Source organism: Microtus oregoni, unplaced genomic scaffold (genome assembly GCF_018167655.1).
Source record: "Microtus oregoni isolate MIOR12 unplaced genomic scaffold, Mior012 000001F_ref0000356, whole genome shotgun sequence".
In the NCBI taxonomy this organism is placed as follows: Eukaryota; Metazoa; Chordata; class Mammalia; order Rodentia; family Cricetidae; genus Microtus; species Microtus oregoni.
Window position 1 is genome coordinate 36,618,461 of NW_024543060.1, and position 14,391 is coordinate 36,632,851.

Below are 14,391 nucleotides of genomic sequence, written 5' to 3' on the forward strand. Positions count from 1 at the left end.
ATACTGCAATATTAAGGAACAGTAATGGTTCTCTCAATCTAAGATTATATGGAATACAGTCTAAAAGTAACATCTTACATTAACCCACAGCACTGTAAATCCAGACGTAAGGGATCCAGAGATAAACATGACACGGAAAGAACTGCCAACGATCAACAGAACGCACCAACAGTTATACCCATTTCTGAATGCATAGTAATTCTATTTTCTTAACTACTGGGTTGGAATTCATTGTAAATAATAAAAAAAGGACAACCATTTTAACTTCCTACCTCTTTGAAAGTAATTCATTAAGTTTAGTTTTAATTTATTACTTACTGTTAGTGAGAGATCAAAATAAGCATGAGGAGCCTTACCCCTGCCAAATTCCACAAATTCCACTTTCATTACACTGAAGCCCTTGAGTATTCAAGCACTTTTGAAGTAAAAATGCTATAGGTATGAATTATTACCTCAGAACTGAAAAGCCTTAATTAAAGAAAGATCTATAATGAGGACAGAGTGTAACTATGATGCTTTCAAAAACCATCTTTCACTTACGTCAACAGGGACCAGAAGGCTCTTGCCAAGATGCTGATTAAAAGAGAGGCACCAGGCTTCAGTATAACCATTCATGTTAGGAACATACTTCTTTATCGTCTCATCATTCAGTCTCAGCCACACGCCATCATCATTGTGGATCTAGAGGAAGAAAAACCAAACAAGTTTGCTTTCCTGTAAGAAGCTAATGAGGACTACGAATAAGCAAAGCAGGCAAAGAAGGGCAGAAGTGGAGATCGTACATCTAGTTTTAGAAGAAGATAAATGTGTGAGAACTTCCAGCAAGGAATACCAAAACAGTAAGATCATGGTTAGATTGTGAAAGCAACTTCTCCCAGGAGTTAAAAGCAAAAAGAAACCACATGCAGTTAAATAATTTAATAGCAAAATCAGTCATTTGCCAAACAAATGTGTCTTTTATGCAGGATATGTGGTTGCACTGTAGGAAAATGGACTTTCTAAAGTTAAAGCAATAAAAGAAATAGGTTTTAAAACCATTCTAAAATTCATTTAAAATACATCTATCTTTAGAAAATGGTATTTCTATGGGTTCTGATTACAGTGTTCAATTGAGGTTTTTCATGCTCAAAGGGCAATTTTTTCAGTTTTTACTGAAAAAGGAAAATAAATTAAACATATAAACTTCAATGAAAATATCCTATAAAAAATTTCAAAAGATTTCCCAAACTGTTTGAAACAAGTGCCTTTCAAAATGGGTGGTAATTGCACCCAACTACCAATTATGCAGAGAAACTTTCCCTGCCACCTGCTACATCTTTCTATTTCCACTAAATCCTCTGATTTGTCTGCATATATAGTTCTGGTTATATCTATTTTATTATAGGTTACTATTGTCAATATCATGAGTGGAATTTTAGATAACACACTATTCATAGCAATTCTATGAAGTCCAGTGTCAGAAACAGGTTATTTCTTCTGGAGTTACTGGCAAGTGAGGTCCCAAAGACCCCCAAATGTTCCAATGCTCTTGGTGACGCTCCAGAATTGATGGTAAAACTATTGCTGAGGACATCACACATGTGGCTCAGAGCACAGAGATATCAAGCTGGCACTCACCTGAGTCTTCCTCCCTATTGCCTAACGTTCATAATGTTTGAAGGTGCTATGCACACAATCACCAATCCTACTCACCATCATCTACTCCAGGGCACAGGCCTTAGAGGAGAGTGTATACTGCTTCTGTACTAGATGGACATTGCAGTAAACTGGCACCTAAGTAACTACAGACCTGAGCACATCTATCAACCCTCAGTAACCTCTTTTATTTTCTTTTTCCTTTGTAGTAGAAGGTGATTAACAGCAACACACAACTATTCAAGATGAAGTGAAAAAGAGACTGCTAAGGCTTATCACGTCCACTCCTCCCAAGTCTCAGGAATCATTTAAGAAGAGAGGGAGGAAAGATGGAAGAGCTACAAGTGATCAATTATGACAAAAAAAACCACTGGCCATAGAAGTGCAGCTGCACACATGAACTTGTAGTAGTTGAGAAAGCATCCACAAGATCGGCACAAGGTCCAGCCAAAATCCCTGCATGAAAAAGGGGACCATGCCCCCTGCCTGGTAGGCTCAACTTTTCAGTGGTGACCACCATCCAAGAGTTTATGGCCAGCACAATGAGGACTTGATGGGTTGAAAAAACGTAACATAACAAAACAAACAAACAAACAAAAATAAGGACTGGAGAGATGGCTCACTGGTTGAAAGCACTGGATGTTCTTACAGAGGACTCTGGTTTGATTCCCAGCACCCACTTGTGTTGCACAAGCATCTGCAACTTTGGTTCCAGGGGACCTGATGCCTCTACTGGTACCAGACACACATGTGGTACACAGTCATACATCCAGGCAAAACACCTATATACATAAAACGATAAAATAATAATAAAAAATACAAGACACAAAATTGGGTAGGTTGGGGAAATGGATCTGGGAGGAGTTAGGGAGGTAATAAATGATCAAAATACTGTAAAGAAAATTTTCAAAGAATTGATAAAAAATGAGATAAAAAGGTTCCCCAAATGGTTTAGAACCCAGTAATATTAAAACATAGTTTCCTTCTTATTATGTAAATGTTAAAAATAGTGTCCAAAATAAATTACTGATACATATTTATAAATTACCTCATCAATAAAAGTAATAGTTCCATTGACTTTCACTATGCCAATCTGCTCACTCTGAAGGGAAGGGTGGCTCCGGATACGAAGACCAGCACTATCCTTGGCCACAAATTTTCGAATCTGACAACAGAAAAGATACGGTAGTGATAGAGAAAACACAGACTGTCTATTTGCTAAGTAGTACGTCATAAAATCAACAGGCCTGAAAGAACTACAATCCCCAAAAGTTTCCTCACAATCATCTGTAGTTAGTTTCCTTCTGCAAGCAATTATCAGTTACTATAACAGCAATAAAAGTATATTCTAAGCACTGAAGAATATTGGATACCAAAGTTATTAATATATTTATGATTTCCAATTTTAAGTATTGATGACATATAACAAAAATATAAAAGGTGACTTTTTAGAAGGACATGATATAAATTCCATTATCATTGTTTTGTTTTTAATAGTTTACACTAATTCCTTTATCTAGTTTTTAGATGTAAGGAAATTAATGTTTCTTTTAATGGTACTGAACATTTTAACCTTGGAGTAAACTTTCTGTCAATACTACACTTTTAATATCAGAAAGTACATAAAACTATTAAAGAATACACAAAGAAACCAAAAAGTAAAATTCTACAATTTGAAATGATTAACTATTATGAATGACTCTTAGATTTAAGGACACTGAGAATTCAAATACTAAAATAAATCAAGTGAAATATTAGCCACTTGAGGGCTACTTTGAGGCATCAATGAAAAATGTAAAATTTTGACAATTCCCCTTTTGATTTTACCCTCCCTTACCTTATTTGGTTGAGGGTCAGCCTTTGGCTTGACCAGCTGAGTTCCTGGTGGGATCATTCCCTTTGGTGGATCTTTTACTTTTACTTCTAGGCCAGCATCTGTAAGAAAAGTAGTGTAATTATAGTATTTGACTACAAAAGGTAGGGGAATTGTGAAATCTAACCATATCATAGACTATTTTATTTTTTATGTTATGTGAACGTTTTGCTGCCGTGATTGTCTGTTCACCACATTCATGCCTGGTGGCTGCCGAGGCCACAAAAAAGCATCACACCCTCTGGGACTGGAGTTACAGTTGGTTGTGAGCCACCACGTGGTGCCGAGAAGTGCAATTGAGTCCTCTGGAAGAGCATTCCGCACCTTTAACTCTTAAGTCATCTCTCCAGCCCCATATCATAGACTATTTAGCTGGAACATATGGAATGCTCCTACACAAGTTCAGAATGATAAGGAGAAGCCCCTTTGTGCCAAGTTCTATCCAACAGCAAGAGGTCACAACACTATTCACTACCCACAGTGGTAAGCTCTGTGACTAACAGATAGCATGATGGCAGATGACAGGCTGATAAAACGTGGTAGGAGATATGAGACTCTGGTGCTGTTCCATCTGAGTTCTTACATAAGCACCATCTAACTTATGTGTTCATGTGTGAGACAGGAATGACAATACTATCTACATCACATTATAAGAATTAAAAAATATCTACCCAACAATGTACATGTATTAAATGTTCAATAATGCTAGTTGTTGTTGTTGTTGTTATTATTATTATTATTATTATTATTATCTACCCTTGTCTGTGGCCAAGAAAGGTGCTAGATTAAAGAGAGCTTAGAAAAAGGCTGAGTTAGGACAAAAGGAGCAAGAGTCTAGTAGGATGCTTCTAAGTAAATGTGTACCTTTACTTCAGTTTCAATACAAAGCATACACCCATTATCTTTACTTCTAAGTAAATGTGTACCTTTACTTCAGTTTCAACATAAAGCATACACCCATTATCTTTACTTCTAAGTAAATGTGTACCTTCACTTCAGTTTCAATATAAAGCATACACCCATTATCTTTACTTCTAAGTAAATGTGTACCTTTACTTCAGTTTCAACATAAAGCATACACCCATTATCTTTATTCCACTACTGCCTGAGATTGAAGACTTTATCTATTAAAGCCATTCCTAACAGTCAGTGCTTTAAATATTTTTTTTAACAAGAATTATGTTCCATTATAATTTTCCTTTTAATGGAAAATGGATTCTTCTCTCATACATTATATCCCAGCCAGTTTCTCTTCCCTCCACTCTCCTTTCCCCAGATCCACTCATGCTCCATTCTTCTTCAGAAAAGAAGACACAACAGCTAAAAAGGACAAAATAAGATACAATAAAAGAAGGCAAAAGCTCTCATATAAACAGACTGGACAAGGCAACCCAACAGGAGGAAAAGAGTCCCAAGAATAGGCAAAAATGGTCAGAGACACACCTGCTCCCTGATGTGGGATTCCCCTCTGTATGCTGTGAATACCATTGGTTAATAAAGAAGCTGTTTCGGCCTGTGCAAGGTGGTATAGAGCTAGGTGGGGAAAACTAAACTGAATGCTGGGAGAAAGAAGGCAGAGTCAGAGAGACACCATGGAACCGCCAGAGGGGAAAGACACAAGCTGCCAGCTGGAACCTTGCTGGTAGGTCATGAGCCTCATGGCAAAATATAAAATAATGGAAATGGGTTAATTCTAGTTTTAAGAGTGAGCTAGAAATATGCATAAGCTAATAAGCCAAGCAGTGTTGTAATTAATACAGTTTCTGTGTGGTTATTTCAGAGCTGAGCAGCTGGGAAAAACAAGCAGCCTTCTTACAACAGCTCCCCACTAAGAGGAGTCCCATAAAAGCAACAAGCTAACAGCCATATCATTTTTCAAAAAAAAGGTTGTTTCTCTTTTTCCCTTTCCACTTGGCTGTCCCTTTTGATAATAAAGGAGACCGTGGCAAAGACTATGAACTAAAATCTGTCTGCTGTTACAGTTCCTAACATATTCTGTACATATTCTATATACCTAATGTGAAGAACCTCTATCTCAGGAGCCTTCTCTCCATTCCTCACCTTTTGCTTTTCCTCCCTTTCTTATCCCCTACCTAGTTCACAGCCTATTCCTCCTTGGAATCTGTACAGAGAGAGCACATACAATTGTTTTCTGTGAAAATTTGGATGACCTCACTTAATGTAATGCTTTACGGATCCATCATTTTTCCTGTTGAGTGAAGTCCTATTGTGTATATATGCACATTTTCATTTTCTATTCTTCTGTCAGTGAAGAGTTAAACTGATTCCATTTCCTTGTTATTGTGAATGGTGCAGAAATCAACATGAAAGTGTAAGTGTCTCTTTTTACTAACTAGTGCCTTTAAACTCCTGCTGAAATCTGTATGTCTGGACTTCTATTATACTTAAAGTAACTTTTACTTGTCTATTTAATCTCAGCAACACAAATTTTTAATGCTTGGGAATATTTTCTCTCATAAAAGGTTTTAGCAATGTGGTGAAATAGAAGAGATTGTGACAAAGACTTGTATAATTTACATATCTGATGGCATACAGTTACAAATTTTATATGCCAAAACATAAAGAACCTCTGTCTCCAATATGAAAATAAACAGCTTACAGTACAGCTTCCCAAAGGATATTACAATGCTATTTTACTATTACAGTTATTCTTTGATGACATCAATATATGATATTTTTATTCTACTATTATCCTGTTACACAATGAAGCATTAACACATAAAAGAAATCAAGTTTTTTTTTAAATTTAGTGGGAATAAAATCTTAAATAACAACATCTACTAAGTAGATACTCTATGAAGGCACTGTATCAAAACTGGGAGATCAGAGGTGGACTATATGGTATCAGCTCTACCAGGAGAGAGTGACTGAAGAGGGGGAGATGAGGCATGTATAGGATAGTGCAGGGATAAGGAGGACATCATACCTCACTGACACCCTAGAAAATGGGGCAAAGACTGATGATAGCTACAATGAGTGATTCAACACTGGGAATTATCCTCAAATGATATGATCTTTGCAAAGTACTAATTAAATGTTGATTTTGAAAGAAGAAAATGAAGACACAAAGAAGTTATGAAACCTTTTTATATGTATAACACAAAGAGCAAACAACACAGGGATGATCTCAATTCTAGTTCTTTGCAGCAACTATTATTTAAAATGATTTTTACCTATTTCAATGCCATCAATGGTAACATGAATAGTGTAGAGGCCAATAGCCCCTGGAGTCCAGTTTGCACAGTAAGTCCCATCATTATTGACACGAATTAGCATATTTTCACTGGGCCTGAAAAAACAAAACAAAATACAGGTGGATATCAAAAAATTTACTTTTGATTATGCAGTTAGGATCATTTAGTGTTTCAGCAAATATCTGTCTGTATTATCATACTGCCTGGCAATGCCAGAGCCATCATAGTATGCTCCCAAACTTACAAACAAGTGAATGTCACTTTTTTTTCACCTTAAAGCCCCAATACTTCCGCTTTCCTTCTCTCAGCTGAAAATGATTTCACTTTTCCCTTCTGAGAAAATAGAAGCAATTGGCTATAATCTCCATGAAGGAATCAGATTGTTAAATCTATTTTGCCTTATTTTTTTTTTCTCCTGTTCCAATTGATGGAAAAGTGTGGCTCTTTATCCAATGCTAGTTTTTCCATTTGAACTGTGAGTCTGGTCTCCTCAGTCACCTTACTTTCTCTCGCTCATCATTTATTTTTCCTACTCTACTAGGCCCTTTTTATTATCGTAAAATGATTAGAATTTTCAATCTTAACCCTTGCTCCTCTCTAAGAATACTCTCCTTTCTAAAGAAGTCTTTTTTGTCTCTTCCCCTACACATGGACACTCACCTAAGACTCCCTCCTTTTCTGTCTACTCTTCTACACCTGACTATTTCTAGAACTCTGATCCTAACACTTTCAATCAATCAATCAATGGAAACAAAACAAAACAAAAAAACAAAAAGGTGAGGTTTGTCGGTTAAGTCCATGATCAATTTTAAAGATCACTCTGAACTCATGCTTACGAAAGACGACACATTTAAAAGGACATCTGGTCATGGCAGCTGCTGACATCAGCCACTGGTGTCATCCCATGCTTGACCTGAAGGCCATTTCTCTTCCTCAGCAGTCTCTTGGTAGCACTTATTGGTTGGTAACTCTAACTTTTCTGAAGCCCTGTCCCCTGGCTTCTGTGACTTCCTTCTGACATTCCTTTCACCTCATTAGTCATTCTTCTGACTGTACTTTAATTTAGAAAACACCCAGGGATTGAGTCTAGATTTTCTTTTTCTTGAATCATCTTTTTAGTTGGTTAATGACCTATTCATTAATGTTAAATATCATTTCTATATATGACTGTGAAATTTACTTTTCCCTTGACCTTCAACTATTTGCAATTTCAGTTGTATCTCCACTTAAATATTAAATATCTGAGAAGTAATATGGAATCTCAATTTTAATATATATAACAAAAAGCTCCTATTTCTCACTAATCAAACATACACTTTATAGACCAATACAACACAGGAAAAATATAAATACCTGCTTATTATTAGGAATTGCTGATTGTCATAAAAATTATAATAAATATCAGGAGTCAGTAAACACTTTATGTAAAAATTTGTTTCTTAGGCAAAAAAGTCTTTGTGGTAACTACTTCCTTTGATCATTGCACTGTAAAAGTAGCTACCGAATGAGCAAATTTGTGTTATAGTAACATTTATGAGAACATGCAGCAGGTCAGATTTGGTCTGGGAACAAAAATTGGCTGGAATCTGTTCTATGCTGTTCCAAAAGGCAAAGGACATCCATTGTTGGTGGGAATGCAAACTGTGCAACCACTTTGGAAATCAGTGTGGTGGTTTCTCAGGAAACTGGGAGTCAACCTCCCAAAGGACCCAGGAATTCCACTCTAACCCATCTAGACCACCCCATGTCTACAGTCAACCTACCCCAGGACCCAGGAATCCCACTCTAACCCATCTAGACCACCCCATGTATATAGTTTGGGAACTTAATATTCTTTCTCTGGTATCTTCGTTTTATGTTGTGCATTAGTAATATTATAGCTGACTAAAAATAAATGACACTAGAAAGTCTACATCATATAAAGGTACACTTTATTACAGATTTCAAGTAAAAAGTCACTTAAGAAAAGAAGGTTAGGTATCCATTCCTGGTATGGGCATTTTATTTGTTAGCATGTGTTATCTTGTTGAGGTACTATCCTCCCTGGTACAAGATGACTCCATATAAACTCATGTGTGTGTGTATGTGTGTGAGTGAGTGTGTGTATGTGTACATTTTTCTAATTCTTTGAATCCATATATGTAACTGCCCTGCTTGTATTTTGTATGGAAAAGAGGCTCCTGGAAGTCACCAACACCTCTCACCCTTATCATTCTATCCCCCTCTTCAGTGAAGATCCCTGAGCCTTGTGAGGGATGTGATAAAAAACAAAACAAAAGCCCAGTTCATTTTAGGCTGACTGCTGCATACTCTCTTGTTCTCCACATGTTTTCCAGCTGTGAGTCTCTGTGTTAATTGCAATCTACTGCAAGAAGCTCCTTAGATGAAGCCCATATATGTATGCACATGCATACACATACATATACAGGAAGCTTCTATGATAGTAGTTTTCACATGTTTTTTCAAAAGGTCTTTAATGTTTGCTATTCCTCCTCATGTTACATCTTCTACACTGCCCTCCCATTCTCTAATCCTTTTAATCCTTCGGTTCCCTTATTTCCTTTCAGCTTTATGTTAGTGTATTCTATGCCCCTTCTCTAGAGTGAACCTGACCACGCTGACACCTCCATGAGCCCTTACTAGTTTCTAACCACTATCTCTCTTTGAGCTATTGACCAATAGAAAATCACAGACTGATAAACATTACAAGTCACTGCCACTGCTCTTGGTCACTCTCTGAAACTTATTAGGTTTTATCACCCTATTTTGAAGGCATTACATATTTGAGTTATAAAACACAGAGAAATGAAGACAGTGGCTGATCTGGAAGTGGAAAGCATAATCATCAATCTCATCCAGCTGAGAATCCTGAGAGATAACGTAAAGACAAAGATATGCCCATTGGTCAATAGTGACACAAATATCATGGGACAACCCATTTCTGATTGGATTTAAGTCCTGTTCCACAATGTGAAAACCAGAACTGGTACCATTAATGGGGCCAAGAATCTGTGGCTAGGGAGGTCATAAGTCATATGGGAGAACTAATTACTATTATTCTGTTAAATGGACATGGTATTGAAATGACTACTGATTAAATATTGATATACTCATAGATCTCAACCCTCATCCAAAAAGCTTCTTACAGTAGACAGCAATTAACAGAGACTCACAACTGGCAAACATGCAGACTGAAGGACTTTGGAGCGATCAACCTAAAATGAGCCTTTTATTTTTATTTTATTTTATTTTATTTTAAACACCTCTCACTAGGCTCAGGGATCTTCAGGGAAGAAGGGGATGGAATGGTAAGGGCTCGAGGTGGTGTATGACTTCCAGGAACCTCTTTTCCAACACAAGACACAAAACAGGGCAGTTGTACATATGAACTTAAAGAATTAGCAAAAAATATTTTAAAACAAAACAAAGTAAGAATGGAATTTTTGATGATTTCAGTTTGGATTATTAGGTTTTAGTTTTAGCAACACTTTGAGAAAGAAATTTTTACCTTTTAGGAGTTGGTGATGCAAAACGCAGCTCTTCAAATGAGTAGTTTTCATAGACCTGTAAGAAAGAGACAAGGAACACTGTGTGCAAGGCTACAATAGCCAGTAAAGGAGCTGAGAACACTATCCATCTAACAGGAAAAAAAGAAAATGGCAAGACCACTTGAAAAATGAATTCCATATTTGATAGAGATCCAAATGAAAACCAAAACCAAAACCAAATCAAAAACTTTATGATATGATTGTTAATACTGTCTACTTGACAAGGCCTAGAGTCACTAAAGAGACAAATGTGTGGCTGGCTATATCTGTGAAGAATTTTCTAGATTGGGTTAACTGAGACAGGGAAAGGATTTCCAAATGTTGATCATAATAAAAAGGAAAAAATAAGATAAGTAGCAGTATTTATCGCTCTGCTTTTTGAATGAGGATCAAATTTGTGCAGTTTGCCTCCTGTGACTGCAACCATGCCGCCCCACCATGGCGGATGTTGTAAGCAGAATAAACACTTCTTTCCTTGAATTGCTCATCAGGAATTTTGTCACAGCAACAATAAATAAATCAATGGTCAAAGATTAATATTTCTGATAAGTAAAAATAAATTACCTTCATCATTGTTATGGCAATGTATCGCGCCTCCTTTACTATCATTGGCTCATAGGAAACATCCAGCTTTGGTGACGCCAACCCACCGAAAGTCATGTCGGTGTTAGAAGGTGCTGCTGCTACTGCAGGACTGCCAGGAATCCGCTGAGACTTCTTTACTTGCTCTTGTTGCAAAGATGTTTTCTTCTGAGAAACAGGTACAGCTTTCACTTCCACCTATTCACAATAATATAAAAATCAAATACATATAATTATCCTTGACACATCAAAAAGAAGCCATTTACAATTACAAAGTCAATGATACAAGCTTTATTAACACTGGTTCACCACGGTTATTTCCATTTCCAGGAAGACCTCACCTCTTTCTTATACTCAAACGGTGTAAAACAGAGGTGCCACTACTTTAGAACAAATAATCAGGGTTTTAAAACATAAATATTAAATCTACCATTAGTATGATATTGGGAAAGAAAACAGAAAGAATGTATACTGAATTCTTTCAGGAAGTAATATTATTTTATCAGATAATTCAAATATCTCATAATCACATCTTATTTGTAAAAATTTGTCTGAATTATTTGATGTTAATAGTCCACAAAGGGGGCTGAAGAGATGGCTCAGCGGTTAAGAGCACCGGCTGATCTCTCTGAAGACCTGGCTTCAGTTCCCAGCACCCACATGGCATCTCACTACTGTGATTCCAGTTCTAGGAGATCTGGCACACTCAGACAGACAGACATGTAGGCAAAATACCAATCCATATAAAAATAAAGAAATCTTAGAAAAATTAGTCTACAAAGAAAAATATTCTCATTAATAGAAATCTTTAGAATTGATGGTTTAAAATATACCAGAAATCTAAGGATGTCTGTTTACTTTGGGCAAGAAAAGCATAATTAGACAGCATACTTCATAATTTATGCTACTGATTTTAACAATCTAAACTTTGCAACTTAGTTTCTACAATGATAAAATGTGAATATCCTTCATCTACCTACTTTATACACAGGAATTTTCAAAGGCTTATTAAAATACTGAAAATATTGATTGTTGCTAACAACTTTTCATAAATATTTTGGAGAGTCTGGGAGTGTAGTGTGGTGGCATAGTATGTTTAGTATGCATGAGCCAAAGAAAAAGGCAACACTTGCCAAGAACTATTAACAAAAAGTTCTATTCTGCTTTTGCTTGCTTATTTGTATACTGCTAAAAAAGAACACTTGAATTATAAGTAGCCCCATGTTTATAACACATACAACAAGCATATCATATCATGGGTACTACTTTTGAGATTACCAAAACTAGTTAATCCAAGAATATGGATCACCCCACCCAGTGTGCATGGGAGGAGGTTGGGGGGGTATTTCTTAGTATCCTGGGACTCTCAAGTATACCAGGCTGGCTGGCCAGGGAAGCACAGGTATACATATAGAAGTATATTTGTAATCAAATGTCTTAAAGTTTGAAAGCATTTGTTTTCTGTTACACTTTGAACTTTAAATAGTGGTAAGATTCAAATGTTTTGTCTCAAACAACAAAGACGAGACAATACATAGGATATCATGCTGAGTGTATATGCATGTCACCTACCATACTGTAGGTGCTCCAGAGCACATGCCATTCTATTTTTGCTCCCGTGTTTGGGTCACGACACAGACTGTTTCTGTGAGTTGGGATCAGAGTGTTTAAAGGCGCTGTTAAATGCTGACATATGCTTAGTATCAGAGTCAGATGTTTTTATATAAGTTTAGTTTTTCTGATCTTAACAGGTATGAACAATGAGTCAGTCAATCATTTTTTACTGAGACAGATAAAAGACTACATTGCTATTGTGTTTTGTTCATGCTACATATTAAAAAAGGTATAAAGCAGCTGAAATAGTTTTATTCAAGTGATTAAAAAAAATTAGTGCTCTCAAACATAAGAAAATTATGTGCCGGGCGGTGGTGGCGCACGCCTTTAATTCCAGCACTCAGGAGGCAGAGACAGGCAGATCTTTGTGAGTTCGAGGCCAGCCTGGTCTACAAGAGCTAGTTCCAAGACAGGCTCCAAAGCTACAGAGAAACCCTGTCTCGAAAAATAAAAATAAAAAACAAAAAAACAAAAGAGAGAGAGAAGATTATGTATCTTAATTCAGCTTTGGAAGGGAAAAGGACTGGAGACCACCTACACAAATTTATATTTGGTTTAAATTATTTGGAAACACATAAAAGGTTTAAATGAAATATTTGTATCGATAGTTTGTATCACTAATTTCATTTAATATAAATATCTGTATCAACTAATATCTTATGTTTAAAGTATATGTTTTATTTATTAGTATATTTGTATTAGTCATTATTTTATAATTTCAATTTATATATTTATAATTTGTCTATTAAGTTTGAGTTATCAATATTATCTTTAAAATGGGAATTCAGTTAAGAGCAGGAAGTATGAGTCTTTTAATAAATAGAAAAAAACTAAACAATGCATTCAATCCCTCTTTACTACAGACCCTCCCTCAATACAGCTCTTCCGATAGACAATTTGAGCTGTCTTCTTTGCAGCCGTCATAGCATACACCTAGTCCTCATCACCTAAGCAATTCTTCCGTGTCCTCCATTATACAAAGGCAAAGAGAAGGGCAGGTGAGCTCTGCAGACTTACCATTCAAACCTTATCAGACACAGCAGTCCAGGTGTGGACATTCACACACAATTACCTTCATGTTAGGAACATGGACCACCTCTCCATACTGGTCTTTCGTTTGAACAGTTATGGTGGTGGGCCAGCCACAACGAACATCATCCTTATTCAGGATCAAGGATGTCTTCTGAGGATCAGCATAGGAATCCGGCTGAAGCCATCTAAAAGAGTTAAAAACAAGAGAGCATGAAATTAAGCCAAACAAACTAAACCTGTATTTAACAAAGTGCTAAGCCAGTGTTATGATTACTGATTAGTGACAATTACAAGTGTCTTCCTGGGAAGCAATTAATGTAAGTCCACTAGACATTCACAAAAAATGCATGAAGTGGTTTTAAACACTAAAGTGTAATCTCAATTAAGTTTAATCTCTATTAATTTAATTTAAAAATTAAAACCAGAAACAGGTTAAATTTTCATTTTATTTTTTTATTAATAAGCTATCACCAGCTAGCATATTTTTCTTTTCATCTAAAAACTGCAAATGGAAAAAACTAGTAAATCATTAACTGTTATATATTTTAAAATATCAACTTTTACTACTTCACATTCAAAACACATAATCTGGATTATTGACGGGATTATTTTAACATCAAAATGACTATTTCCTCCTTTAACTCTTTCTCAGAGATGAATACTTAAATAAAATCAATTTTCATATTAAAAGTACCTTGCAAGCCTTCCACCACTTGATCCTGGGACACAAGCGATGAAATCATCCAGAAAGGACTGCTCGTTGCTTTGGATTTGAAGCGGTAAGTTTCCTTCAAGCGCCTCTAAGATGGTTGGTGAATGAGAAAGAGCCAAACCCTTTCCAAGGATACCTGAGTGAGTTTTGCACACCTATTGGGAATAAAAGAATATGTAT

General features: G+C 36.1%; 1 protein-coding gene across 13 annotated transcripts in view; it reads right to left on the reverse strand.

Moving 5' to 3' along the window:
* Mycbp2 (MYC binding protein 2) overlaps window positions 1-14,391 on the reverse strand; it is a 226,395-nt gene that overhangs the window by 76,691 nt on the left and 135,313 nt on the right. For all 13 annotated transcript variants that reach the window (XM_041674411.1, XM_041674457.1, XM_041674467.1 and 10 more), the window contains 8 exons: window positions 14,194-14,366; window positions 13,540-13,684; window positions 10,836-11,051; window positions 10,232-10,287; window positions 6,703-6,818; window positions 3,473-3,570; window positions 2,684-2,800; window positions 541-681 (listed from right to left, as the gene is read on the reverse strand). In XM_041674411.1, coding sequence (XP_041530345.1) covers window positions 541-681; window positions 2,684-2,800; window positions 3,473-3,570; window positions 6,703-6,818; window positions 10,232-10,287; window positions 10,836-11,051; window positions 13,540-13,684; window positions 14,194-14,366 — 1,062 coding nt within the window. The remainder of the gene's footprint in view (window positions 1-540; window positions 682-2,683; window positions 2,801-3,472; window positions 3,571-6,702; window positions 6,819-10,231; window positions 10,288-10,835; window positions 11,052-13,539; window positions 13,685-14,193; window positions 14,367-14,391) is intronic.